The 26,745-nt window shown below is 43.1% G+C and overlaps 3 protein-coding genes and 1 long non-coding RNA gene across 5 annotated transcripts; 3 read left to right on the top strand and 1 right to left on the bottom strand.

The window, feature by feature from the left end:
* Positions 1-1,272: 1,272 nt before the first annotated feature.
* rnf182 (ring finger protein 182) lies at positions 1,273-2,420 on the top strand. The gene has a single exon (XM_020107878.2). The coding sequence runs from the start codon at positions 1,420-1,422 to the stop codon at positions 2,272-2,274; it is 855 nt and encodes a 284-aa protein (XP_019963437.1). The 5' UTR covers positions 1,273-1,419; the 3' UTR covers positions 2,275-2,420.
* Positions 2,421-3,184: 764 nt separating this feature from the next.
* Positions 3,185-6,946, bottom strand: LOC138405119 (uncharacterized). Its single transcript, XR_011238816.1, has 2 exons — positions 6,355-6,946; positions 3,185-4,096 (listed from the first exon to the last, which is right to left on the bottom strand). It is a non-coding gene; the product is annotated as an uncharacterized lncRNA (long non-coding RNA).
* ranbp9 (RAN binding protein 9) lies at positions 5,672-21,025 on the top strand. Of its 2 annotated transcripts, XM_069511518.1 has the most exons (15): positions 5,672-6,329; positions 9,380-9,491; positions 10,278-10,330; positions 11,358-11,525; positions 11,927-11,949; positions 13,979-14,163; positions 14,756-14,868; positions 15,126-15,234; positions 15,376-15,530; positions 15,690-15,843; positions 16,077-16,198; positions 16,483-16,634; positions 17,056-17,167; positions 17,404-17,576; positions 17,615-17,727. In XM_069511518.1, the coding sequence occupies exons 1-14, from the start codon at positions 6,113-6,115 to the stop codon at positions 17,532-17,534; spliced, it is 1,806 nt and encodes a 601-aa protein (XP_069367619.1). In that variant the 5' UTR covers positions 5,672-6,112; the 3' UTR covers positions 17,535-17,576; positions 17,615-17,727. The 2 variants fall into 2 exon arrangements, with proteins under 2 accessions (XP_069367619.1, XP_019963440.1); XM_020107881.2 differs by having other exon boundaries at positions 17,404-21,025.
* A 2,878-nt stretch (positions 21,026-23,903) lies between these two features.
* On the top strand, positions 23,904-26,423 carry LOC138405117 (tripartite motif-containing protein 16-like). The gene has a single exon (XM_069511519.1). The coding sequence runs from the start codon at positions 24,282-24,284 to the stop codon at positions 25,950-25,952; it is 1,671 nt and encodes a 556-aa protein (XP_069367620.1). The 5' UTR covers positions 23,904-24,281; the 3' UTR covers positions 25,953-26,423.
* The last annotated feature ends 322 nt before the right edge of the window (positions 26,424-26,745 follow it).

Below are 26,745 nucleotides of genomic sequence, written 5' to 3'. Positions count from 1 at the left end.
GTTTCATTCAGTCCAAATTTGTCTGACTTGATGCAGCTCCAGACGTTTTGTTGTGGTTCAGTGACGTCAGTGTTTGTGTGTGTGTGTGTGTGTGTGTATTGTACATTTAAAGTGACGTCATTTGTTAGTAACTTACATTGGACTGACGTGTGTGTGATATGTCACATGAATGACTTGTTATTCACTCTGTGGATTCAGGTTTATCAAATACACACACACACATCTGAGGGTGAAGTTTTCCTGGTGAGTGTGAGTACACAACTTTCTGCAAACGTGTTAGTAGCAGCAGTTTAATGAGTAGATTGGGCTACATCTCTGCCCCCTAGTGGTCAAACGTCACTTGCTGCAGCTCTAAACAGAACTCCTGACAAATACAATGTGACGTCATTGATACGTTAACGACATTCACCCAGTGTGATGTGGCCAGCGTTGTTGCAGCGCAGGCACATGTTCGACAACACATTCAGTGACTTCCGAAGCCTTGATGAGAAAGACAAACTTTGGTGTTTGAGCGTCTGTGCTCTCCGTTGAAACTTGAATGTTACCTTTATGACAACTTGCTGTTTTTAACAATGCACACAAACCACAGATTGTAAACAAAGATGGACGAGGTGTCTCCACTTCCTCCCACCGTCCAGACAGGAAGGCAAAGTATCTCCGATGTGAGCGCTTCGTGTTCTTCAAGAGACCATTTGAGGTTCTGTCGTATGTTTGATATCGTACATATGATTGTTTAATATTTGTATTATCAAAACTATATAATATGAAGCTATTAACTCTTGTATTTATATTTTTAAAAGAGCAATACGACCTTGTGTGTGTGTGTGTGTGTGTGTGTGTGTGTGTGTGTGCCACTAATTGGACCGAATTTCACTGAGTAACAAAAGATTAAGCTCGAAAATTCCAGCTCTGGTTTGCACAGGCTCTGCTTTGTTGTCCCCTCGCCTCTGTTTGTTCTCTTCTAATGCTGTGTTAACAGTTATCTCTCTCCCTTTCTCACCCCCCCCCCCCGTCTCTCTGTGTCTTTCTTTCAGTCTCTCTCACTTTCTCTCTTTTTTCTCGTGCGGCCCATGAAAGGCTTTTTGCCCCAAACGCAGCCCAGTTACCCCAACTGCTCGGAGGCAGGCAAACCCCAGAGGCCCGAACTCGCTTTTGAGGTGCTGTCCACATTAACTCACAAATCAATCTCTCTCTCTTTCTCTCTCTTTCTCTCTCTCTCTCTCTCTCTCACACACACACACACACACTACAGGAGCTCGTTGGACAGCCACAATGAAACCCAGAGCCTCAGTGGAGTGGATCCTCATCACTGTCTCCATCTATGGGAAACTGTCCATGTCCGTCGGTGCTGAGCCTGCCTGCGAGCTCTTGGTTGGACCTCTTTGCTGATCTTGAGGCAGGATATAGCTTGGTGGCAGGATGAAGATTGAGCTGCAAGGCACAGACGATGGTGGTGGTGGCCGTGGCCACATGGACATACTGAGCCCTGAGGAGCTGGAGTGTAAGATCTGCTATTGGGCGTACAACCTCAGGAGTCGCAGGCCAAAGGTGCTCGAGTGCTGCCACCGCCTGTGCGCTAAATGCCTAGCTAAGATCCTGGATCTGGGTGAGTCGCCCCCCAACATTGTGGTGTGCCCCTTCTGCCGCTACATCACCAGACTTGCCGGGGAGGCCGTGAGCAGTTTGCCAGACGACTGCAACCTGGTGGCAGCGCTGTCTCTCCAAAATAGGAATCAGAGGAACCTCCACTTCCACCAGGAGTCGACCACAGAGCTGCTCCTCAGCCCCAGGCACCTGAGCTCGCTGATGGGCAACAATGCACCAGTCATGTCCCCTTCCCCGCCCTCCTCTGCCTCCTCCGCCACTACTTACTCCTCCATCCGGAGCTCCCCTAACTTTGTCGTCATCACCATCATGGAACCTCCACCAGCGCCCGCCTCAAACCATGATCTCCACCATCAGCCACATGGATCACACACATCAAGCCGGGGCTACCGCTCATCCAGTCTGGATTCCATGGCGTCCATCACGCAGAGGTGGACGGTGTGGAACTGTGCAGCCCTCCTGTGCCAGACATCCGCCAGGGCACTGGTGTGGGTGCTGGGGCTGCTGTACTTCAGCTCGCTGCCCATGGGGGTTTACCTGCTCATCATGCAGAGGACAACGCTCGGCGTGCTGCTGGTGAGCCTGGTTCCTGCCAGCCTCGTCATGATCATGGTCTATGGATTCTGCCAGTGTATCTGCCATGAATTCTGGGACTGCATGCCACCATAATGGGAGCAGATGAATGGGCAATGGTTTGCTTTGAATATGCTTCACAATGGATGTCAGGAATTCACTAATGGGGATGTTACTGTGTAACTGGCCATGTGAACGTTGACTTCATTGGCAGGAAAAAGATCCTTTTTTATGGGAGAAGAAAGCAGCACAGTTATGTACATCACAGAGGAAGCTCACAGTTGTGGGCTTTTCATTCTTATATATGTTCATTTGTGCATTTGTTTAACTTGACAGACTAATAACCCAGTGGAGCTCACAGACTTAACAGATTCTGGAGGCAACTGCTACCATGCTGCAGTGAGGAACCTGGCAGATTAGTAATAACTGCCTCTGACACCAGTGGATCTAATTTGTTATCTAACAGTGGTTCTCGTCCTTTTCAGATTATGTCACGCCCATAAATGCCTCAAATGTGAACACAACTACTGCAGAGTCCTGAGAGTTCTTGAAATCAGCAGCAAGATGAGCCAGCAAAAATATGCACCAAAAAGACAGAATCTGATGAAAGAGTTAAAAATATAAATATATATGTGTACATCAGTGTGATCCTGAATTAAACTGGGTAAATAAAAATACAAGTGTACTTTGTTATAGGTGAGTTTTCATTGCTTAGGTGTCAAGTCAACTGTTCCGTTATGTTTAGAGATATAAGTGATTAATGAGAGAGCTTCGTGATGAGCCTGAAACCACCAGGGGGCGCTGTGATAGCTCTCCTTTGTCCTCCCACCTCCACAGATGGTGTTTATATTCAGCGTCATCATTCAAATCTACAGCTCAGGCTGTTGAGTCAGAGGGTGAGAGAGAAGCTGCAGGAGTGTCGAGGATCTGTGAAGTCAAATGAAACCAGGGCCAGAATCACAGTCTGTGGGACACGGGTCAAGACTGAGCTGTGGGCCCCTGAAGCATTAGTTAATAATTAGTATTTAATTTGTAAGCAAAAATAATTTATCAATATGCATAGTGTAAGTATGACAAACATACATGTATCTTAGATTATTACATATATACATCTTTATCACTTTGAGCTTGAATTGAACCATCTGAGAAATCATCCTCACAGTTCGCAGACGTGTGTCACAAAAAAAGATGGAGACATTTTTAACGATGTGTTTTTAAAGGTTCAGTGTGTAGGATTCAGTGACATCTAGTGGTGAAGTGTCACATTGCAGCTGAACGCCCCTCACCTCACCCTCCCCTTCCAAACATGACAGAGAACCTGTGGCAGCTTCAGTCGTCATAGAAACTCAACAGGTTTAGTTTGTCCAGTCTGAGCTACTGTAAAAAACATGGCTGCCTCCGTAAAGAGGACCCACTCCTGATGTAAATATAAAGTATTTAAATATAAAGTATTTAAATATAAAGGACTCATTCTAGGGTAAAGAAAACAACAATTTGTACAATGAATAATGAAAACGTCGCTAGGATTATTTTATATTTCAATTTCTTCCAATAGATCCTGAGGATTAAAGTGTCAGTTATAGTAGAAATGTAAATATTTAAGTAAAGTAGTACAAGTACCTCCAAACAGTACTTCTTTAAATGCTCTGTCTACCACCAGGGTTTGGATCATTAGGTTACTGTTTTCAGTTCTGCTAAGTGTTTGGTCTGAGATCTGTTCCCGGCACAGTCTGTCCTCACTCTGCTTCCACAACACACGTCCTGCTGATGACGAACAGTCCAGGCCTTTGACCATCGCTGTTTCCCCGGGGACTCTTCGTCTGAATCTGAGCGAGTGCTTCCAAACATCATCATTTCAGATTCCTTTCAAGTGACGCAATTCCCACGTGTCAGTGGGAGGGACGTTCACGGACTGTGTCTGAAAAGAAAAACAGAAGGTGACAGTCTTTGTATTCTGGTGGTAGCACGTGTGCTCACTGTATGATGATGAAAGACCTCAGGTGTGGACCGTGGTCTCAGTGTTAGAAGAGTTTCTGTCATTTCAGGTCGTTCTTATCACACTGAGGTTCAAGAGTTCATGTCGGGTTCACTTAGTTATCTGATGATATCGGCTGAGGCTGACATGATGATGATGAAGATGAAGATAAAGATGATGATGAAGATGATGAAGATAAAGATGATGATGAAGATGATGATGAAGATGATGAAGATAAAGATGATGAAGGATGATACTGATAAAGAAGATGATGAAGATGATGATACTGATGAAGATGATGATGAAGATGATGAAGATGATGATACTGATAAAGATGATGATGAAGATGATAAAGATTGATGATGATAAAGATGATGATGAAGATGATGATACTGATAAAGATGATGATGATACTGATGAAGATGATGAAGATGATGATACTGATAAAGATGATGATGAAGATGATAAAGATGATGATGATGATAAAGATGATGATGAAGATGATGATACTGATAAAGATGATGATGAAGATGATGATACTGATAAAGATGATGATGAAGATGATGATACTGATGAAGATGATGATACTGATGATGAAGATGATAAAGATGATGATGAAGATGATGAAGATGATACTGATAAAGATGATGATGAAGATGATGATACTGATAAAGATGATGATGATACTGATAAAGATGATGATGAAGATGATGATGAAGATGATGATACTGATGATGAAGATGATGAAGATGATGATGAAGATGATGAATATGATAAAGATGATGATGATGATAAAGATGATACTGATAAAGATGATGATGATGATAAAGATGATACTGATAAAGATGAAGATACTGATACTGATGAAGATGATAAAGATGATGATGAAGATGATGATACTGATAAAGATGATGATGAAGATGATAAAGATGATGATGAAGATGATGATGATAAAGATACTGATAAAGATGATGATGAAGATGATGATGATAAAGATACTGATAAAGATGAGGATGAAGATGATGATGATAAAGATGAGGATGAAGATGATGAAGATGATAAAGATGATGATGAAGATGATGATGAAGATGATAAAGATGATGATAAAGATGATGATGATAAAGATGATGATGAAGATGCTGATACTGATAAAGATGATGATGAAGATGATAAAGATGATGATGAAGATGATGATGAAGATGATAAAGATGATGATGAAGATGATGATACTGATAAAGATGATGATGAAGATGATAAAGATGAGGATGAAGATGATGATGAAGATGATGATACTGATAAAGATGAGGATGAAGATGATGATACTGATAAAGATGAGGATGAATATGATGAAGATGATGAAGATGATAAAGATGATGATAAAGATGATGATGAAGATGATGATACTGATAAAGATGATGATGATGAAGATACTGATAGAGATGATGAAGATGATGAAGATGATGAAGATGAGCCCTCTGCTCTCTGTGTACTAACTTCACATCCCCACAGGAAGTGAGCGGAGTCTCTGTCGGCCAATCAGACTCGCGGACAGCGCTCAGACAACAAACAAAAGACGGAGGCTAGCCGAGCTGCGTCCTAACGTCACTCCTCACTCTGCGCCCCGCGACGACACGCGTCTCTGCCCCCGATCCGCGTCCCTCGGCTCCTGAGCGGCGGACCGTCTTCGTGTGTCGTCGGCTAACGTTAGCCCGAGCCGTGTCGGAGATCGCTTTGCCCGCGCTGGCCAAGCTAAACGCGTTAGCCAGGTTAGCTACTCGGCTAACTAGCTCTGGCTGCCTCTCTGCGACTAGCGAAGCCAGTTAGCTTAGCCTGCTAGCTAGCTTTGCTACACCCCCCCTTCCTCCCCTCTCCTCCTCCCTAACAAACTTGACACTGACGGACACGAGTGTCTCTGGCTTGTGTCTGACAAGCCGTTCTACCAGCACCCGCGCCGCAGCCATGTCCGGACAGTCGTCGGGCTGTGGGTTTCTCATGTCGGTTGTTGTCCACGGAGACGCGGCTCTGAACGAGCAGGAAAAGGAGCTCAACCAGCGACTCCGACGGCTCTATCCGGCCGTGAATGAGAGCGAGACCCCGCTTCCTCGCTCCTGGAGCCCGAAGGACAAGTTCAGCTACATCGGTCTCTCCCAGAACAACCTGCGCGTGCACTACAAAGGTTTGACACGGACACACACCCTCACCTCGGCACTTCTGTCAGCCGAGGCTAACGCTGCTAACGTTAGCTTAGCTTAGCCTGGCCGTTAGCGGATCAGCGCCAGCTCGCCGTTGTGGCTAAAAACAAAGTGGGCTAGGCTAGCAGCCCCGCATCAACAACAACAGCAGAGGACATCTTGCAGCCCGACCAGCTGGCGAGGTGCATCCGCAGCCAAAACGGTCCCACTAGCTCGCTAGCTTCCCTCTCCGCCTGCCTCCTGAAACACAACAGAAACACGAGAGTCCCCGTCAAACCAAGCGCGGTCTGATGCCGTGTGCGGCTCAACATGAGTCAACAGAATGTAGTGTTATCAGTCGAAACGGTCCTGGACCACACAGCCTCCGATCCGGCTGATGTAGCATCGTTGGGTGATTAAACGACAGGAAAGCACAGGGTCACACATCACGATGGGTCTGGAGTTACCCAGACGAGTTGACAGACTTTGAGAGGAGAAGTTATTGATAGTTGAAGGAAGAGCTCAGGGTGTGAGTGTCTCTTCTGTTCTGACATTCAGGTTTGACGAGTTGCTCAGCAAAGCTTTCAGCAGGGTTTTGGTGCAGGCCTATAAAGAAGGCTAATGTCAAAAAAAAAAAAAAAAAAAAAGGTGTAACTCTGCTTCCTGGGTGTGCTCCTCTCTGTTTCCACCGAGTCTCTACACACATCCTTCCTTGTTACTGCTTCAATGTTTTTGTACAACAAATTCACCTGGATATCTCAGAGCAGGTTTGCAGATGATGAGTAACTTTAGCATTCACACACGGGGAACTAGTATCTGAACAGCCAACAGAGTAAGATCACATATTATATTGTATTTTCACAGAAGTGTTGAGCAGAAAGTTGCTGTTGTAATTACATATGTTTTTACTAAGTCACATATCCTGGTGTGTTGGCATACTGCTAGAAATAAGATGGACCCGTTAATCTTCGCTTAATCCACAATTATCAATAATTTCCTGCTGAACTGGAGCAGAGCACAGGAGCTTTAATGATTATTTCATTATCCAGCGTCTGCTTTTGTGATTTGTTCAATAGTTTGAATCAGTTTTCAACATGCCACATTCCAGGTAATTAAATGCAGACATCTGCTAGTTAATCAATTGAGACTTCTTTAATGTGACCCTGAAAAACTTTGGGTTTAGAAGAAATGCTAGGACAAGTAAAGACTTTTCAATATATCATGTTGTGCTTTGGGAAATCGTTATGTGGATTTTCTGACTTTTTATGGAGCAAACATTTGACATTAACAATACAGTCAAATTGAACTTGTATTGCCCGTATTCACAAATCACAGGGTTTAACAAGGAGGATATCCTCTGTTCTGAATCCACAGCAAGACGGAGGAAAAACTACTAAAAAACCCTTTTAGCAGGGAAAATACACGTAGAAGTGTCCGAGAGAGCCACATGTGAGGGTCGCTCTCCCAACACGGACAGAAGAGAAGTAGATGCCACTAAATTAATGGAAAAAATTATCATGGAAATGTTATGAAGTGCCCTAATGCAGCGTCCAACATATTTGTTTTAAAAATAGCTTTTTGCATTTTAAACTAACATGTTAGAATTTAAATTATATTTTTATCTGTGTGGCAAAAACAGAAATGTGCCTAATCCCTGCAGGTAATTTGGGAGTGGTCAGATTTCTCTATGACTACAAGGATGTGCATTTTATCATGAGCTAGTTGGTAATTATTGAGATAATCTGAGTTTTAAATACAGGCCTCGTGATTTAAACTGTATTTTTTTGTATCTTCTGCACTTTAATGTATTCATCTAGCAACCATTTTGTCAGCGGATGTAAAATGGAGGTAAAAAGCTTTATTCTCATCTCACTACTTTGGCCAATTTTCCAGATTTTGGAAAATAAATATCGTCAAACCTGCTCCTGGAAATCAGATGTCACACATGAAATAAATTAAAACAATTTCAGGAAACATACTGTGATACAATTTTTTTAAACCAGTCTCTCAGCTGAGATTTAAATGAACATTATTTTTTGTCATCAAAAAGAGAAACTACAGCGCAAACCTCTGCCAAGGCCCAACAGCCCCGTTAAATTCAAACAAGCTGCTCCAGATTTCACTCACTCATAGATATCAGTTCCCCACACACATTTTAATTCTTTCATCTAGATCCATTATTCTAAATTTGAATTATTCTATTCTGAATAAAGTTCTTTCTCGAATAAAGGAAATGCCCCCTGATCTTAATTTTTTAGTTCTATGAAACTTTTACATATCTGGTATTATCGCAAACTTATCTCTAACATAAATCAGTCATTTTGACAGAAACCACTTGTTCCATTTATTGCGAACACAAGGATTTGCTGACATTTGACGATGTAAATATTTCTTGTACCTGACACATGATGATGGAGTCGACAGCCCTGCACTGGAGCTGCTTTACTTAACGTTAGCAGTGTGAGAGTTCAGCGTCCGAATTCACAGCTGATAACCACTGACATATTGTGCTCGAGTGTGTTCATGAAAATGTTATATTGTAAAAAGTATTATATGTTTTGGGATCAACAAGCTATACTATACTATATTTGTACATGCACCATTTGTCTTCAAGTGTTTTTTTGTTGTCCAGAACCTTGGTTTTAAAACTTTATGTATAGAGTCTCTGCAGAGGCCCCACCTCTCTCCTGATCCAACTTAATAACAACTTGGATATTACTGCTGACTGTCGGGAAATAACTGACGGACATGGTCAACATTCACGTTTTGGAGAAAGCTCTGACTTTGATCAGTCCTGAGTGATATGGTCTCTTGACCAGGCTTTAAAACCTTTCTGGACTGTCAGGGGGTTAATCTGCTCTGCAGCCACTCCTGCTGACAATCTGCAAACGATCGAATCCAAACTGGTGGTCATCGGCCTCAGTGGCTGCTGAGAAGTTTTTGTCTGTCTTCATTGTCAACATTTCTGTCCCTTCATGATAAGATAATGATCCAGTATGCATTTGTATTAACCACACCCACTGCTCACGCCTTTATGTTTTACCCTCAACTTCAGGTCATGGCAAAACTCCTAAAGATGCAGCGTCTGTACGGGCCACTCATCCCATCCCAGCCGCCTGCGGGGTCTACTACTTCGAGGTGAAAATCATCAGTAAAGGCCGAGATGGGTAAGGACACGTAACAAAGACATCTTTTCCATTTTCCTATCAACGTTTTAGCTACTTACACAGTTTACCACAACGGAGGGCAGAGTCCTTACTTCCAATGTTTTTTGATGAGCCACAAACTTGTTTGTCCAACCACAGTTTCATAAAATAATGTAAACATACATACGTATATATTTGTTTTATGTCTGTCGTCCCTTCATTGGATTACAAGCGGAAACATTTTCTAAAATTGCCTCAATAAAGAGGTTTTTTTTCTTTAGTCCCAGGCTTTCTCCAGATAATTAACTAATTTATCTGTTTCATACAGTAAAGTCTAAAAGTGTTTTTGCAAGGTTGCTTCATCATAGAACTGTGTGCTGGGCCTTTTGTCAGATTTGTCCTGACAAAAATCCGTGTACATAGTCACAAAACACAATTTCTTTATGCTTTGCATCAGGATTTTGACTAAATTAAATGTATTTATAGGCATATATTGTAGTCACTATACATTTGCACCATTAAATACTACCCATCTCCGCTTCCTCCCGTTCTGCCAAAATTAATCTTAAACACGCTTTGACCTTTAAGTTTTGGTCCATATACAATTTCACCAACATGGAGGAGGGGGGGTTTATGATCTAAACTGCAGCCAGCCACCAGGGGGCCATTCAGATGCTTGAAAATGTAAATTTTACTTTAAAAAAATCTTATTAGCATGTTCACATGCTCATGCTTTGCATCTTTTCCATCTATGCGTCGTGTTTTTCACCTTCCTGTCTTTTAAATAAACTCCTGTCTCTTCCACAGGTACATGGGCATCGGACTCTCAGCTCAGGGTGTTAACATGAACAGACTGCCCGGTAAGACGACCCTTTGTGTGCATTCGTGTCATGTTTGTAGCTGCTGCCTCTGGGTGTGGTGAGAATGTGTGCATCACTGTCTGTGTCTGCCATTTTATAATACCAGCATTCGTCTGCATTTGTGTGGGAACGTGGTAGAACGTTTTCTTAATCCTTCCATGATTATGGCAGGGATGTATTATAGCATATTAAAAGACATCTGCAGAGGGTTGTGGTTATTGGCTGGTTTTTTTATAGACATTTTAATGAAATCAGGAAAAACAGTGAGCAAGTAAACTTTTTAATTTCAAGCTATCGTCACTGATCGTCTGATTATTTAGATCAGTTTGTGCACTGAAAATGATTTCTTCTGTCGAGGACAGATGTTTTCTTGGTTGATTTGGTTTAATACTCCCACAACTCAAAGATATTCAAGGTGTCACCACAGTTTCAGAACTCTAGTGCAACCAATATGAAATGGTTTCTGCCACCACTCTGCCATATCATGGTGCCATTAAGACGTCAGCTCGGGGCTCCACTGGTTTTATCAGGGCAAACAGGAGCCTGACACCCCTTCACCAGTCTGAGAACTGGACCCACCCAGAGGCTCGAGGCTCTCCATACAAAGATAAGAGGAGGCCCAGAGCAGACTGCAGACAGATTGATGGCTAATGAAAATCCACTAATTGTGAGGAACTGATGCCAGGCTGCTGCATAGTTGAGTGTTTTCTCCCAGTGATGAATGGGGATTAATTCTGCAGCTCAGCAGAAACTTGCACGGTCCTGCCACTTGGTTAGAAGATCCCCGAGGCCGTCCAGGCTGCAGCAGAGGCTGTTTCCTCTTCTGCTCTCTTTGAAACAATGATCGGACAAAGGCTCCCAACACACTGACAGCAAAGTGAAAAGTCTTGGAACTATTTAACTCCTTTTTCAAATACATAGCAGCGAAAAATAATGGACCTTTTTTACATTTCACCTCAGAATGAAACATCTGTGTTTAGTTTTTTTAATAGTGCTCATACTTTACTTTTGCATTCGAATCCCTCAGGTTGGGACAAGCACTCGTATGGTTACCATGGAGACGATGGACACTCCTTCTGCTCGTCCGGCACAGGGCAACCTTACGGACCCACGTTTACAACAGGCGACGTGATCGGCTGCTGCGTTAACCTCATCAACAACACGTGCTTCTACACAAAGAACGGCCACAGCCTAGGTAAAGAGCCGAGGAACCGTTTTGACCTGATGTGATATCGTATGGACCTGTTGACTAACCTGTGGAGGTTAAGCAACGAGGTTCCAAAGAAATATATCTTTGCACACCTGAACAGTTTAACCCCATATTCAGGAAGGGCATGTTACCTTTCGCACACTCACGCAGAGTGAGAGAAAAACAGACATTTGTGTTTTACGGAAGGATAAAATAAAAGAAGGTAGTGAATCTGCATTCTTGGAAACATGTCTGGGGAATGTGTCCAATGGGCCCAGCTGCTCCCCGATCTCTCATTTACAATAAATTGCAGAAATCATAACCAGATTATCTCATGCACATAAACACACTGACAGTAGAGAGGACTGTGCTTCCTCACACTGACATTGCTTTTTGTTCCTTTACAGGTATTGCCTTCACAGACCTACCAGTGAGTATCCACATTTTCTGTGTTGTGAAGAAGTCTGTTAGTTTCCATAATTAATCAGGGCTGTGAGACACAGGGCTATTTATAGAAAAGAAATGTTTCATGTGCTGCGGAATATCTGCTGCCGTCAAAATGTTTACACTGTGCTAAATGGATTGGAGGCTTGAAACCCCCTCGGTCCTTAAATGTTGAGTGTTGGTGCTTCCCTGGAAAAAAAAAAAAAGAACAGGCTTCTTTTTTTTGGATCACTTCAGTTTAACCTTATTTTCATTTGGTCAATAATTTAAAATCAAAATTCAGGCGTCACGTAAAAGTTAAACTTAAGTTCCCAGTAGTTCTCTTGTATATTGCAAATTAAATGTACTAACTAATCAGCTACTTTTATACAGTATAATATTTTCTGTTCTTTTGGAGGACTTAATACATATATATATATATATTTTATTCACAAATAAATACATTTGATATTCTCAAATCATGAAATTTGGAGGACAACAAACAGGACAACTTTTTGTTTTTTAAAATGAGGAAAACATAAAAATGCTTTTGATCATTATCAAGTGTGAGAGTTTTATATATATATATAGAGAGAGAGAATATTTACAAGGTTCATGTTAAGATCTTTGCAGAGCAACTACTGAGCTTGAAGTTGGTGATTTGTTTGACTTAGATTCATCTTTTGTTTCTCTGTGTCTGCTCGATGATTTGCTCACAAGTTTACCGAATCATCTTAAACGAGTAATGCGTCTAAACGGGACATCACTTGTGGTTCATTGTGTTGTTGTGGCTCATCGTCAGGCGAGTCTCGCTCCCATGCTTCATTATGTAAACAACTCCCAGACCAAATGGACATTAATTCTAATGGGATTCATGCGTGTATTAACTGCACGACAATGTGAGGCAGACCCTTGTTTTTTTTAAGTTTTTCTCCCCCTCCCTTCTTGCTAAGTAGCAAATGAGAACAGGGCCGGCTGTTTTCGAGGGAGAAGAAAATAAGAGTCTTAACCACAACAATAATCCATTGAGCAGCAGCAGCACAGGCTTGGCCGGGAGCCACACATTCATGTTCCTCCAGAGCTGTGCAGTGAAGTGCGTCACCTCGGCACAGCTGACCTTTGTGCTTATTGGACCGTGACAAAGGCAACTTTTAGACACATATACCGTTGTACTACTATTGTTATGGGGACTCAGGAAATGTACCCAAAATTCAGAGGTAAAGGTTCAGCGTCAGCATTTATGCTGCCAAAAGAAAGAAGAAGAAGAAGCTGGTGCATTCACTCCGGTGTCATGTTTCAATCACTGCTGATTGGAGCCCATTAAAGCTCCAGTGTGAAAGAATCAGGTGAAAGGGAACCATTGGCACAAATTTAATGTAGAATAATCCTCAGGATGTTTTCACTAGTTTGTTTCCTCTAAATCGAATGAATTGTAGTTTTCTTTACCCCAGAAAAGTCCCTTTATATTTAAATACTTTATATTTACATCGAGGGGGACCCTCTCTACGGAGGCCGCCATGTTTTTCACATTAGTCCAGACGGGACGAAGGAGAGTGAGGGATGTTCAGCTCAACATGACACTTCAACACTAGATATCACTAAATTCTACACACTGGACCTTTAAAACTAGTGTCTCCTGCATTTGACCCGGGAGTAAATGTCCATTTAATTTTTTCCCTTTGCAGATTGTTAGTGAATGTTTGTGGGTTTTCTGACCAGTGGAAAAGGGGTTCGGGTCTAGATTTGGACTTGTCCTCACTCTAACCTCACTCTACTAGATCACCACTGAAACCTCTATCTGTTGTTGTGTCTGGGGGCTCCACAAAAAGTGTTTGAAGTGATTCAGAAATCGCAGCACATGACAATATGATCACAGAGTCATTGGTTCTGATGAACAAAGCTCTCCATTGATCAGCTTAATAGGTTATGTTCAGTTTTACAGGATAATTCTTGACAAAACCCTCTGAGGATTCCATTTTATTCCCAAACTCCATTTCCTTCTATCGTCGCAACTCACAGCTCTCTCCTTGTTGCAGCCAAACTTGTACCCGACCGTGGGCCTTCAGACTCCAGGGGAGGTGGTTGATGCAAACTTCGGCCAACACCCCTTTGTGTTCGACATTGAGGACTACATGCGAGAGTGGAGGACAAAGATCCAGGCCCAGATCGATCGCTTCCCCATTGGGGAGCGCGAGGGCGAGTGGCAGTCCATGATCCAGAAGTAAGAGGATTGGGAAAACTGAACCCGTACAAAATCCACATTCACCATGAAATAACAGGGTTGAAGTGGAGCATTGAAGGAGTTGGACACTGTGGATAATGTCTGCTGACGTGATGAGGATCAAGGCCCATATGGAGCACTTCTCCACTAGAGAGCAGGAGCCGGGATCCAGAAGTGAAACCTGTGGGACTGGGTTTCACTTCATGCTATGACCTGATGGGATTAGTTCTCTGTTGCTATGATTACTTATTGTGAATGGATTTAATCTCCTTTCGATAGGGGATGGGGTTTAGGGAGGAGTGAAGTGAAGTCGCCCCGTGGCCTGGAATTTAAAACGAGGTGTTTCTAAGTTCGCTAAGGTCAGATGGGTGGATGGGAGACTTACATTGTCTTTGTAGAGAAACAGTAAAATGTCGAATCAATCCTCTGATCACAAAGGTCCTTGTAAACCAGGACAGTTAAACCAGGCGGAGCAGATACACTGGTTTGATGCTATTCACAGAAACACTCATCAGGTATGTCTCTGCTCTGTGATGTCTCCTGCAGCTGTGTCTAATCACTCAATGTGTTTTCCCACATTCTGCCCTGTTAGAATGGTGGCTTCCTACCTGGTGCACCACAGCTATTGTGCCACAGCTGAAGCCTTTGCCAAATCCACCGACCAGGCTGTACACGAGGAGCTGGCCTCCATCAAAAATCGACAGAGTGAGTCATTCTGTGCTGGCATTTTTCTAAAGCTGCTTTCAGACCCGTTGAACTGTTTAAGCTCAACCTGAATTGTTATTGGACGGTTTTTTGACGTAATATTTTAGGAAGAAAACGACAGCGATCACTTAAATAACTTAATTAAACGAGCACAGTTTTATTTCAGGGATATTACTGGAACAAAACAAAGCATACAAACTGTATCAGTGTATATAAAAAAACATGGTCCTGTAAACGTGTTCACTGTTTTCTGGCAGAAATCCAGAAGCTGGTGTTGTCAGGTAGAATGGGCGAGGCCATCGAGACCACCCAGCAGCTCTATCCCAACCTCCTGGAGAGGAACCCAGACCTGCTCTTCATGCTCAAGTACGATTTAACGCTTATTGGATGTTTAGAATGCAGCTGATCTTTGAAGTGTGGCGGGGGACTGAGGACTTGTGTCCCGGACTTGAGGCAGCTTGTGTTTTTTTTTTTTTCTACCCCACCCCCCCATCCATCCATCCCCAGGGTGAGACAGTTCATAGAGATGGTGAATGGGACAGACAGTGAGGTGAGGTGTCTGGGAGGTCGCAGCCCAAAGTCTCAGGACAATTACCCCGGCTCCCCGCGACCCTTCAGCAGCCCGAGCCACAAAGCCAGCAGCTCCCAGCCGTACCTCACAGGTACAGTCCAGCTGTGCTTGTGTCATTCACATCTGGTGATCAGGCATCAAGTGCATACTCAGCATCATTCATTGACATATTTACAAACTATGAAAACTATGACGCTGTATTATCATGTAAAAAAAATAATAATTCTCTCGTCACTCTTGTCGTTTTAAGGGTTTGACAGCAACTGCTGTAATGGCGTGACGTCTAATAAGAGCCACAGCTCCTCCCCTCACAGTCACAAGCCCTGCCCTCCGAGCTCTGGCTCCACCCTCCCAGCGTCTGACATCAGTCTTAACGGGAGCCGCGGTCAACAGCCCGTAACCAGGTACTGAGGGACTCACTGACACTAACTGTATTTCATTGCACTGCTTATAAAGCTGAACTTTTGCTTCTGTGTGGAGGTGTCGTCTCGGCGTAGATGCACTTTATTGTAGGTGTTATCATGATTGACAGTTGATACTGTGCAATGGGTGCAGGTCACAGGTGTGGGTGGGCGTTGGTAGGAGGAAACACTTCCTGTGAGCCTTCACACATCCTGTCTTTTTTTTTTTTCTTCAGCAATGACATAGATATGGAGGTTGACCACTTCACCAACGGAGTGACAGAATCCTCCTCAAATGGTTTCCTCAACGGCAGCTCTAAACACAGCGCAGAGCCCGACGACTGTGACGCAGACATGGGTGGGTACTGTGTGTGTGTGTGTGTGAGTGTGTGAAGCAATTATCAAAATGGCAACATACCTCTGCTTCCCGTATTTCTACCTTGGTTGATTTGGAGTTGTTGGACGAACGCTGGTGAGTGCCTGAAGGTTTTGTGTCTTCCTCTCCTCTGTCAGAAACAGACCTTATCATCCTTTCTCTGTGAAATTGACACTTTTGACCACTTTGATGTAAACCTGGGATTGGATGCTTATTCCACTGTTGCTGTGTGGATGTCCTTCTTGCATGTCGCTGTGGCTCCGAAGAAGTGGAATCTGCTCAGTCCAAGCGGCAGCTGTGCGGTGGGAGCCAGGCGGCCATTGAGAGAATGATCCATTTCGGCAGGGAGCTCCAGAGCATGAGCGAACACCTCCGCCGTGAGTGTGGCAAGAACTCGACTAACAAGAAGATGCTCAAGGTAACGCAGAAATCCCTCGGTGGCAGGAGAGAAGCAGAGAAACGTTTTCATAGCTCAGAAAATTCAAAACGTACATAGTTCAAATCACTGCTGGAGACTCAAGAAGTATCTTGTTCATGTTTCTATATTTAAAAAGTCTTTTGGATCAATGTTGTGTTTATTTCGCAGGATCTGTCAGATTTGAGCCTTTTTGCTTTGGGTGCATTTATCTTATAGACATGAAGTATAAGAAGATTGATGACATCGCAGTTAAATACCAATGTAGATGCTGGAGGATAATTTCTGGTTAAATGGTTCAACGGGTACAACCTGCGGAGAGAAAGTAGCTGCACAGAACCCAACGTCACTGATGGAAGAGAAAGTGAAGCGTCCACTGATGTGTGATCAGTCCTTTTCTTGTTCTTGCTGTCTCCTGCTGCAGGATGCGTTCAGCCTTCTCGCCTACTCAGACCCATGGAACAGTCCAGTCGGCTACCAGCTGGACGCCATTCAGAGAGAGCCGGTCTGCTCCACTCTCAACAGTGCAATATTAGGTGGGTCAGCTGATCTGTGCTGAGTAAGTTCAAGCAGCAGCAGATGAAATTAAAATACCAGAGTAGCAGCACAGTGGCTGGATGGGAAAAAAAGAACCGTACGGAGTTGTAGACCAGTGTGAGCTGGTGCCACAGACACAAAGTAGTGGTTGAAACGTACTGATGCATCTTCACTTCTGGTGTTTGTGTGTCGCTCTGACCTTTTTATTCCTCTTCTCCCTCCTCATTCTCTCCAGAGACTCACAACCTGCCCAAGCAGCCCCCTCTGGCTCAGGCCGTGGGTCAGGCCGCCCAGTGCCTTGCCATCATGGCACGGACTGGCAGCGGCTCCTGCGCCTTCGCCTCTGTGGACGATTACTTGCACTAGCCTCATGTACATGCACACACACACACACACACACACACACACACACACACACACACACACACACACACACACACACACACTGAGGACCTGTCCAGAAATGTCTCCCACCTGTAGTCATATATTAGCCGAGGAGACGCTCCTCCGCACGATAACAAGTTGTAGAAAATCAACCACGTCACCTGCTTCTTGTTCTGCTTTTACCAGTCGACACAAACGCCACTGAAGAGCAGGAGTAACATCTGGGCAGATCTTCAGGGCGCCAACACACACCACATGTGAACCACACACACACACACACACACACACACACACACACACTATATCTCTTTCCATCGTAAATATGAAATTACACCTCCACCTTGGTTGGGCCTGCTAACCCCCTCCTCCAGCCCTGCATCTACATCATTCTGACTGACAGTGGGGACGAGAGTAGCCGACTTCAAAATACCCGGTGAGCCATACTCATGCCCCGCCCCCATCCACCAGGGGGCAGTAAACTGGGGCACACAGACTCCCGGTCAAACATAAATGGAAAAATAAGGAAAAGAACAAATTAAAAAAAAAATTAAAAAACAGACGAGTGACCGTCATGGCCGACCGCTCTTTAGCGTGGTCTTTGTAAACCGGACTCACCGGGTCAGCGCGCACACACATGCTCTCAAACAGGCTCCACAGAGGCTTTCTGGAGCTGGAACTACAGCCAGCCCCCTCCCTTCACCCCCTCACCTCCCTGCACCTTCCACTGACTTCAGGACATGGGCGGACATTTATGTGGCGCGTGTGGACTCGGGGACTTGGATGAAGCCAGAGAGAAACTGCCGCCTCGACTCAATGTTCCCTGTTTTTAATCCTCTGTTGTTGTTTTTTTGGGGTGGGGGCTGAGGAGGTGGAGTTACCTGGCTCTTGTTCAGTTTTGAGTTTTTCCAGGTTTACGAGGCACGGTGCAGACGATGATGAGCATCATTACGTTATTATTATTATTCTAATTGTCATTATATTAATTATTGTTACTTGCATTCACAGTATATTTGTTGAGCGCCAGCAAGAGCAAACTCCACCAACCCATTATAATAAAGCTCCCGATTCCACGACCACCAGTGACGAGCGTGTGTACATGTTAACGTTTATATATGACCGACAAAATGGAATTCTATCAATAGAGTGAGATATTTAGTTATCACTTCTTTGTACTGACGGCAGCGTGCTGGTTTTTATGTTTCCCGTGTTCTGGACTCCAGGGTTCCTGTGTATGTGGGAAAGTAAAACCTGTGACCTTTTCCAGGTCTGTACTATGTTGGAAAGTAGAATTACTATAATACGGAGTTTTAGAACTTTAACTCCAGGGACGGTGGAACTTGCTGCGACACGATCTCTCTAACTACAGTCCTTCTAAATTTGACTGAAAGATTCCTCTAACGATTCTGGACAGAGTCTGCAATATTGGAAATGAAAACTTTGTGTATGAACCCTGTGACCATCCGACCCCATAGTACGTGTTGCCTCCAGCAGCACAGCCGGCGAGATACAAACATCTGTTAATCTTTATTTTCTTATCAGTGTCTATGCTAATCTTTAACCCACAAAGAACTCAGGAGCCAAAATGTCTCTTTGTTCCTCCTCCTCAGTTTAGAATGATGAGGTCCGACCAAGCAGCTGACAGAGCCCGGCCTGGATTGACAGGGGGACTCGTGTGTTGGGTTTTTAACGTGACAGCAGCAGATGGTTCACGCTTGAAGTCAGAAACAAGCTGTCGTGGGAGAGTTTGATTTAAAGTTGGAACTGAAATTTGAATTCTTTTTGTAAGTAGAGAAAGTCCGAGCGTCGTCTGCCAGCCGGCTGCTGTCAGCTTCAGAAGTGTGCCCCTGTCGGGTGAATATCGGGTTCCTGTTTCGTCGCAGACTAAACGTTGATAGAACAGGTTTTTTCCTCGGTCCCTTCCGACCAGACTGCAACTAAAGACGCGTCTCCACGTCCTCCCACCTTCTGGAAATTTAAGACATCATTTATCCAGGACACAAAGTCTGTGCAGAAGCGATGGCGGAGTTGATCCTCCTGTCTTCAGTTTTCTTTACGTACAGAGAAACAACACAGACGAAATTAAAAGAAAACTATTTCAGAAAGCACTTTTCAAAAAGAAAAAGAGATTTAAAGAAATAAATGAACTCTGTATAAACTTTTGACCATGAGTCAGTTGGTCCCAGCGCTGCATGTATCATGAAATAAGGAAGTAAAACCAAACAGGAACTGAAAGTGTGATGAGAGCGACTTGAAATGTCAGAAACCATCTTTGACAAACATTTATTTAACGTCTACTTAGATTTATTTATTTTCTTTGTTTGGTCCACGTCCCGGCTGCTAACACGGAGTAGGCAGGGTATATAACTATACTGCAGTCACACCCTGTCCGTCCACACAGGGAGGCTCCAGTTGAAACTGGATTCAAACCAACAACCTTCTTGCTGTGACACATCAGCATTAAACGCTCAACCAGCGTGCCGCGCCTGGTGGAAGCAACAGTACGTTCAATATATTCAGCAGCTTCCTACACAGATAATTCAACAATTCAAACAACCAGAGCTTCACCCTGCACAACATGACTGTAGGGGGCGCTGTCCTTGCAGAAACATCAGTTGAATACCGTCATTTCTTCTTTGCAACAGGAAGAATTGTAATTTCAGTTCCACTCGTTGGGCAGTGAAAGACTTGCAGCTCGTTCGGTTTTCGGCGTTTGTGATAAACCGACTCGGTCGCTGTTGTTATTTTCTCCCCGTCAACCTCGGCGACACGCTGCTCCCCGGCAGCAGTTTTTCGGTCGAGTTGTAATTCCCTAAAGCTGCTGCTGAAATATAAAAGTGTTCAGGTATGAAAAGCCCCAAATTCACCTGTCTCCAACCAACCATGACTACCCATCATCCCTCGGTGGTGAGCCGTGGTTTAGTTTTAACCCGAGCCTCCTCTGGCCTCTTTAGTGCTCAAATCCTTGATGGAGAAATAAAAGCTTCAGTATTGTCAACTGCGCTGTGGCTACCACACTCACAAAGTCAACCACCAAATACGACTTCGCAGCCGTAACTTTCCGCTCGCAGGGAAACAGGAAGGCCGAAGTTTTGCTCGACAAACCCTCCGTCTGTTTTCCCCCGGGGACCCGAGTTGACGGTCGTCCTCACGGCACAGCAAACGTTTTCTGTACTTTTTCCTTTTCTTCCCCGAGTCGCCAGCAGTCCCGGCATCGTTTAGAAAATGTAGACCAAGTGTCTGTTGTCTCTTTCTGAGTAAGGTCTGAAACCTATGCATGCCATAGTAAAGTGGTGGTAAGATCAAGTTAGATGTCTCTTATTTTATTCTTTTTGTTTCTCCTTCTTTTAGCCAGTTCACAGTGTATACGGAAGATGTCAAGTTGTCCACTGCTGACTGTGCGTCCATTTGGAGAAAAAAATGTGCAATTTGTGTGAGGGTGAAAAGATTTATATTAAAAATGACAAATGATGGAAGCTCTTGTGTGGATGCTGCATGACTCCTGGAGCTGAAGTCCGTCTCGCCTCTGGAAGCAGTCCACTTCTGCTTTTATAGTGGAGTCATGACCGGCTGTGCAGAGTCGAGCCTAAATAATGAGTTGTCCAAACACTCCTGCAAAGCATGGACACTTTCAGACAGGAGCTCTGTGTCGATAACGAAATATCTGAGCCTGTTTAATAACCTGAAATATACGACTACGATGAACAAATATCTTCAATCAAAGTTAGATAGATAGATTCTTCAGAAAAGAATCTTACTTCAGACGAGATTATTTTTCATTTGAAGGTTCAGTGTGTAAGATTGAGATGAGAGGATCGATTGACAGGAACTGAAGTTAAATTATCTGTTTCATCTAAATTCTACAACTTTTTTTACCCTAGAATAAATACTTTATATTTAAATACTTTATATTTAAATACTTTACTTGATACTTAAATACTTTATATTTAAATACTTTACTTGATACTTAAATACTTTATATCTAAATACTATATATTTAGATATAAAGTATTTAAGTATCAAGTAAAGTATTTAAATATAAAGTATCTAAATACTATATATTTAGATACTTTATATCTAAAAACTATTTAAATACTAATACTTTTTATTAAAATACTGTATTTAAATACTTTATTTAAATACTTTATATCTAAAAACTATTTAAATACTTTATATTTAAATACTTTATATTAAAATACTTTATTTAAATACTTAATATTTAAATACTTCACTTAAATACTTGATATTTAAATACTTTACTTGATACTTAAATACTTTATATCTAAAAACTCTATTTAAATACTTTATATTTAAATACTTTATTTAAATACTTAATATCTAAATACTTGATATTTAAATACTTTATATTTAAATTATTTTTATTTAAATACTTTGTATTTCAACATTTTATATCTAAATACTTCAATTAAATGCTTGATATTTAAATACTTTACTTGATGCTTAAATACTTGATATGTAAATACTTTACTAGATACTTAAATACTTTAGAATCGATACTTGAATTCTTTGGTACTAAAGTCAACACTGGTTGTCGGAGGCGTACGACCACTGGGCAGTAATTCTGCTCAGTTACTAATCTGTCAGTCGTCGGTTGTTTCAAAGAACAAAGTTTGTCTCAGTTGAGTCAGTTGCAGGAAAAGAAGAAGAGTTTGTCTCATCATTAAAAAAAAAGAAAACTGGATTTTCTGTTCAACGTCAGTTTGTTGACTTGAGGTTTTTGCAGAACTCTTCACTCGTCTCGTCTCAAACTGCAGCTGCACAGTGAAAAACCCAGAGGTCGGTTTTACCAAGGTCGTGGTTTTCACACCCGATGAATTGAACCTGTGATCACTCAATCAATTCAGAAGACAGGTAGCCCGCCTTCTCTCTGATCCGTCACTTTGGTCAGTCAGCCACCCTGGTCATGCTTGAGTGAAGAGGCGGGGGGGTTCATTATGCTGTGAAATAACGATGAACCGTGATTAACTTGATTAGATTTCATGAATATTTGAAACCAAATTGCTGATTAAATATTTTCTGGTCTTTTCCATTCTGACAGACTGAGAGATCGGCTTTACTGTACCGGAGAGTCTGTCTGTCTAGCTCTGACGCTCCCATAGCATATCTCTGTGTTCAGATTTAGATGAACTGTGACCCAGAGGGAATGAATGCAGAAACAGGTTGTGGTGTTTTAAGTCCAGGAGCCATCTTCTGCTCAGTTTCAGTTTCAAAATGCTGTTATGATTCAATCACAGACCTCAGAGAGAGTCACATGAGAGGGGCCCCTGCAGAAACTCTGGAGGCTCTCACTCGGACATTTGCGTTAGCACGTACACCTCCTCTGGAGAAACTCCATGTTTCATGTGTCCCCGACATTCTAGACCTATAGCAGCAGAGCTTTATCACAAAGGAAGGTTTGATGCCGACTCTTAAACGTAGAGAGGGTGTCTGTCTCCAGAACTAAAGTTGAGAGATAATTCCACCGGAGAGGAGCTTGATAACTCGACTTTTATGGAGTTTAGGGACCTGAACTCTGAGAGCGCAGTGCTCTAATGGGGTGATATGGCACTATGAGCCCTTTAAGGTATGTAGGTGAGGAGGAGGGTTTTAACCCAATTGAATATGTAACAGGAAGCCAGTGTAGTGAAGCTAATACAGGAGAAAAGTCAGTACTTTTTATAATGTTTATAAGACACATCATTTGAAAATGACTGAAATTAATTAAATGTGTAATTAAAAGTGTTTCAATACAGATTCTACCACATTCAAAAGTGGCTGATTTGCCGTAATATTTACTGGGCTTGTTTCACGTAGGACGATAAAAGTTAAGAGATGTTGAATGTTGACTTTTTGCGTCATGACTGTGGGAAACTAAACCAACCAAGCCCCCGAGAGCAGCTTCACAGGAAACGTGAGACACTGGCGGCACCGAGTGGCTGCAGGGAGGAACTGTGGGAAGCTCAGAGACGTGGAACTCTGAGATTACGCAGGCGTCAGGGATACACATGAACAGGAAGTGAAGTTGTCATGCTGAATATTTTTAAAGGAATATGAAAATGCTTGAATCATGAACACTGTAGGACCTGGAATCCGTAAAGGGAAACCTTCCATGTGTTCGGTTGGACTCTGAGCTTTGGCTCTGTGAGTCTGAGGGATTTCTTTCAATTTCAAAACTAATTTGTTCCCTATCACCTCCTTGCAGACGTCTCTGATAAGATATCATCCAAGGAGCAGCCGGTGCAGAGAACAAAGTCCGTCTAGAATAATCTTAATTACAGTGGAAAACTGACAGTCAGCTCTGAGTCACACCTTTACAGTTTATGAGGAGCATCCACAGAGGTGATAACGGAGACGTGGAGTGGTTGAATTATAAGCTGATGGTAGATTCTCTGCGTGACCATGCAGATGCCAGTGGAAGATGTGGACCGGGTTGTTCCACGTCTCCTCTGACTCTGGATGTGCTCTCAGCATGAGAGACAAGCTCGACTGAAACAAATATAAAGAATATTGTTCTTTGACTGAAAGTTCTCTCATATACCCAGGTTACTCACTCACTGAAAGGAGGAGGACTTTGACCAAATATTAACTAGCTCCCGCCCCTTCACCGAGCTGCTGTTTGAAGATAAGTCAAACTGAAGTTCAGGAGCTGAGAGGCAACAAGAATAACACAGTTTGGATCCTGATTCAACTTTTGTCAGTTAAAGGGAAACTGATCCATTTCAGGGCGGTGAAATGGCTCAAAGAGGAGTTCAGCTGGATCAGGAAACGTTCTGCTGTTCGATCTGTCTGGATCTACTGAAGGATCCAGTGACTATTGGCTGTGGACACAGCTACTGTATGAGCTGTATTAAAACCCACTGGGACAATGAGGATCAGAGAGGAATCTACAGATGTCCTCAGTGTAGAGAGATCTTCGCACTGAGGCCTGTCCTGGTGAAAAGCATCCTGATAGCTGATTTAGTGGAGGAGCTGAAGAAGACTGGACTCCAAGCTGCTCCTGCTGATCACTGCTATGCTGGACCTGAAGATGTGGCCTGTGATTTCTGCACTGGGAGAAAACTCAAAGCTCTCAAGTCCTGTTTGGATTGTTTGGCCTCTTATTGTGAAAAACACCTCCAGCCTCATTTTCAGTCACCTCCATTTAAGAAGCACAAGCTGGTGGAGCCCTCCGAGAAGCTCCAGGAGAACATCTGCTCTCGTCACGATGAGGTGAAGAAGATGTTCTGCCGCACTGATCAGCAGTGTATCTGTTATCTCTGCTCTGTGGATCAACATAAAGACCACGACACAGTCACAGCTGCAGCAGAAAGGACTGAGAGGCAGAGAGAGCTCGGGCCGAGGAGACAAACGATCCAGCAGAGACTCCAGGACAGAGAGAAAGATGTGAAGCTGCTTCAACGGGAGGAGGAGGCCGTCAGCCGCTCTGCTGATAAAGCAGTGGAGGACAGTGAGAAGATCTTCACTGAGCTGATCCGTCTGCTGGAGAAAAGAAGCTCTGATGTGAAGCAGCAGATCAGATCCCAGCAGGAAACTGAAGTGAGTCGAGTCAAAGAGCTTCAGGAGAAACTGGAGCAGGAGATCACTGAGCTGAAGAGGAGAGACGATGAACTGAAGCAGCTCTCACACACAGAGGATCACATCCAGTTTCTACTCAACTACCCCTCACTGTCACTCAGTGAATCTACACACTCATCCAGCATCAGGATCCGTCCTCTGAGGAACTTTGAGGACGTGACAGCAGCTGTGTCACAGGTCAGAGGTCGACTACAGGACATTCTGAGTGAGACAGAGACAAAGATTTTACAGATTGTGTCTCAAGTGGATGTTTTACTGCCACAACCAGAGCCCAAGACCAGAGATGACTTCTTCAAATATCCACAGGAAATCACACTGGATCCAAACACAGCTTACAAACGTCTGTTATTATCTGAGGGAAACAGAAAAGTGACATTAATGAGTGAAGAACAGTTTTATCCTGATCATCCAGACAGATTCATTGATTGGCCTCAGGTCCTGAGTAGAGAGAGTCTGACTGGACGGTGTTACTGGGAGGTGGAGGTGGAGAGAGGAGGAGTTAGTGTAGCAGTCACATACAAGAATATCAACAGAGCAGGGAGGTCAGATAAATGTAGATTTGGATTCAATGATAAATCTTGGAGGTTATATTGTGATGGAAACATTTATAAATTTTGTCACAACATCTTCCAGACTCCAGTCTCAGGTCCTCCGTCCTCCAGAGTAGGAGTGTACCTGGATCACAGTGCAGGTGTTCTGTCCTTCTACAGCGTCTCTGACACCATGACTCTCCTCCACAGAGTCCAGACCACATTCACTCAGCCTCTCTATGCTGCAGTTGAGGTTTATAATTATGGATCTACAGCTGAGTTGTGTAAACTCAAATAGTCTGGAGTCTTTAAAAGCAGTGATTTAGATTCTGTGTTTAAATCTTGAACTTCTTTTGTCTCCATGTTTGTTGCTCAAAGTTCGTCGTGGTGACGTTTCTGCTCCGCACAGAGATCAGCTGTCAATCAAACACTGGCCCTCCTTCATCCCAGATGTTCAGTCTCACTTTGTAAAGACAGAATCTATAATGACACTGACATGAATGTGTTTGAAAGAACTAATGTTGCTGTTGTTTTCTGAATCAATGTAGAAATAAGCTTCTGGGATGTTTTAGAACCTGTATTGATCCTGATCATAATCAATGAGCTGATTATTTGTTCTTTTCTTTTCCTCCTGTGAGATGGAGGTGAAACAAACTGACTGTGTGGATGAAGTGAATGTTTCCATGAGATCAAGAGTCATTGAACCGACTCTACTGATGAAACGTGTGAACAAACTGAAGGTTTGAATAAAGAATAACGTTGTTTCATATATTTGTCTCTTCTCTTTATTTCGGAGCGTGGTCTTTCAGTTTCAGATCGAGACTTATTGATTTCACAACAAATGTCATAATGCTCTCTTTAAGACCCAGCACTTGTACTCAAACGTTCCCCGTTTGTGCTCGGACTTGCTCTTCTCCTCCTGCTGCTTCTTCAATCATCATTCAAAGCTCTAAATCCAAAAGGTTCTTACTTAATAAATCATTTAAATATTATTGATCACTGTTTAGAAAATTCTGGCATTTTGTTGGTTCAAGGGGGCGGAGCCAGGATTTACATTTTAATGGCGGTTTCATCACGTGAACGGTTCGATG

This window comes from Paralichthys olivaceus, chromosome 16 (genome assembly GCF_024713975.1).
Source record: "Paralichthys olivaceus isolate ysfri-2021 chromosome 16, ASM2471397v2, whole genome shotgun sequence".
NCBI classification, from domain to species: domain Eukaryota; kingdom Metazoa; phylum Chordata; class Actinopteri; order Pleuronectiformes; family Paralichthyidae; genus Paralichthys; species Paralichthys olivaceus.
Note: the sequence above shows the minus strand (reverse complement) of the source record. Positions and strands in the feature narration are given on the sequence as shown.

Excerpts from the sequence above, each read along its gene's own strand:
- ranbp9 (XM_020107881.2), top strand. The coding sequence starts at position 6,113 with ATGTCCGGACAGTCGTCGGGCTGTGGGTTTCTCATGTCGGTTGTTGTC. Across the intron at positions 11,950-13,978 it reads TTGCCTTCACAGACCTACCA|CCAAACTTGTACCCGACCGT; the intron begins GTGAGTATCCAC and ends TCCTTGTTGCAG. Across the intron at positions 15,531-15,689 it reads CTCCCAGCCGTACCTCACAG|GGTTTGACAGCAACTGCTGT; the intron begins GTACAGTCCAGC and ends TGTCGTTTTAAG.
- LOC138405117 (XM_069511519.1), top strand. The coding sequence starts at position 24,282 with ATGGCTCAAAGAGGAGTTCAGCTGGATCAGGAAACGTTCTGCTGTTCG.
- rnf182 (XM_020107878.2), top strand. The coding sequence starts at position 1,420 with ATGAAGATTGAGCTGCAAGGCACAGACGATGGTGGTGGTGGCCGTGGC.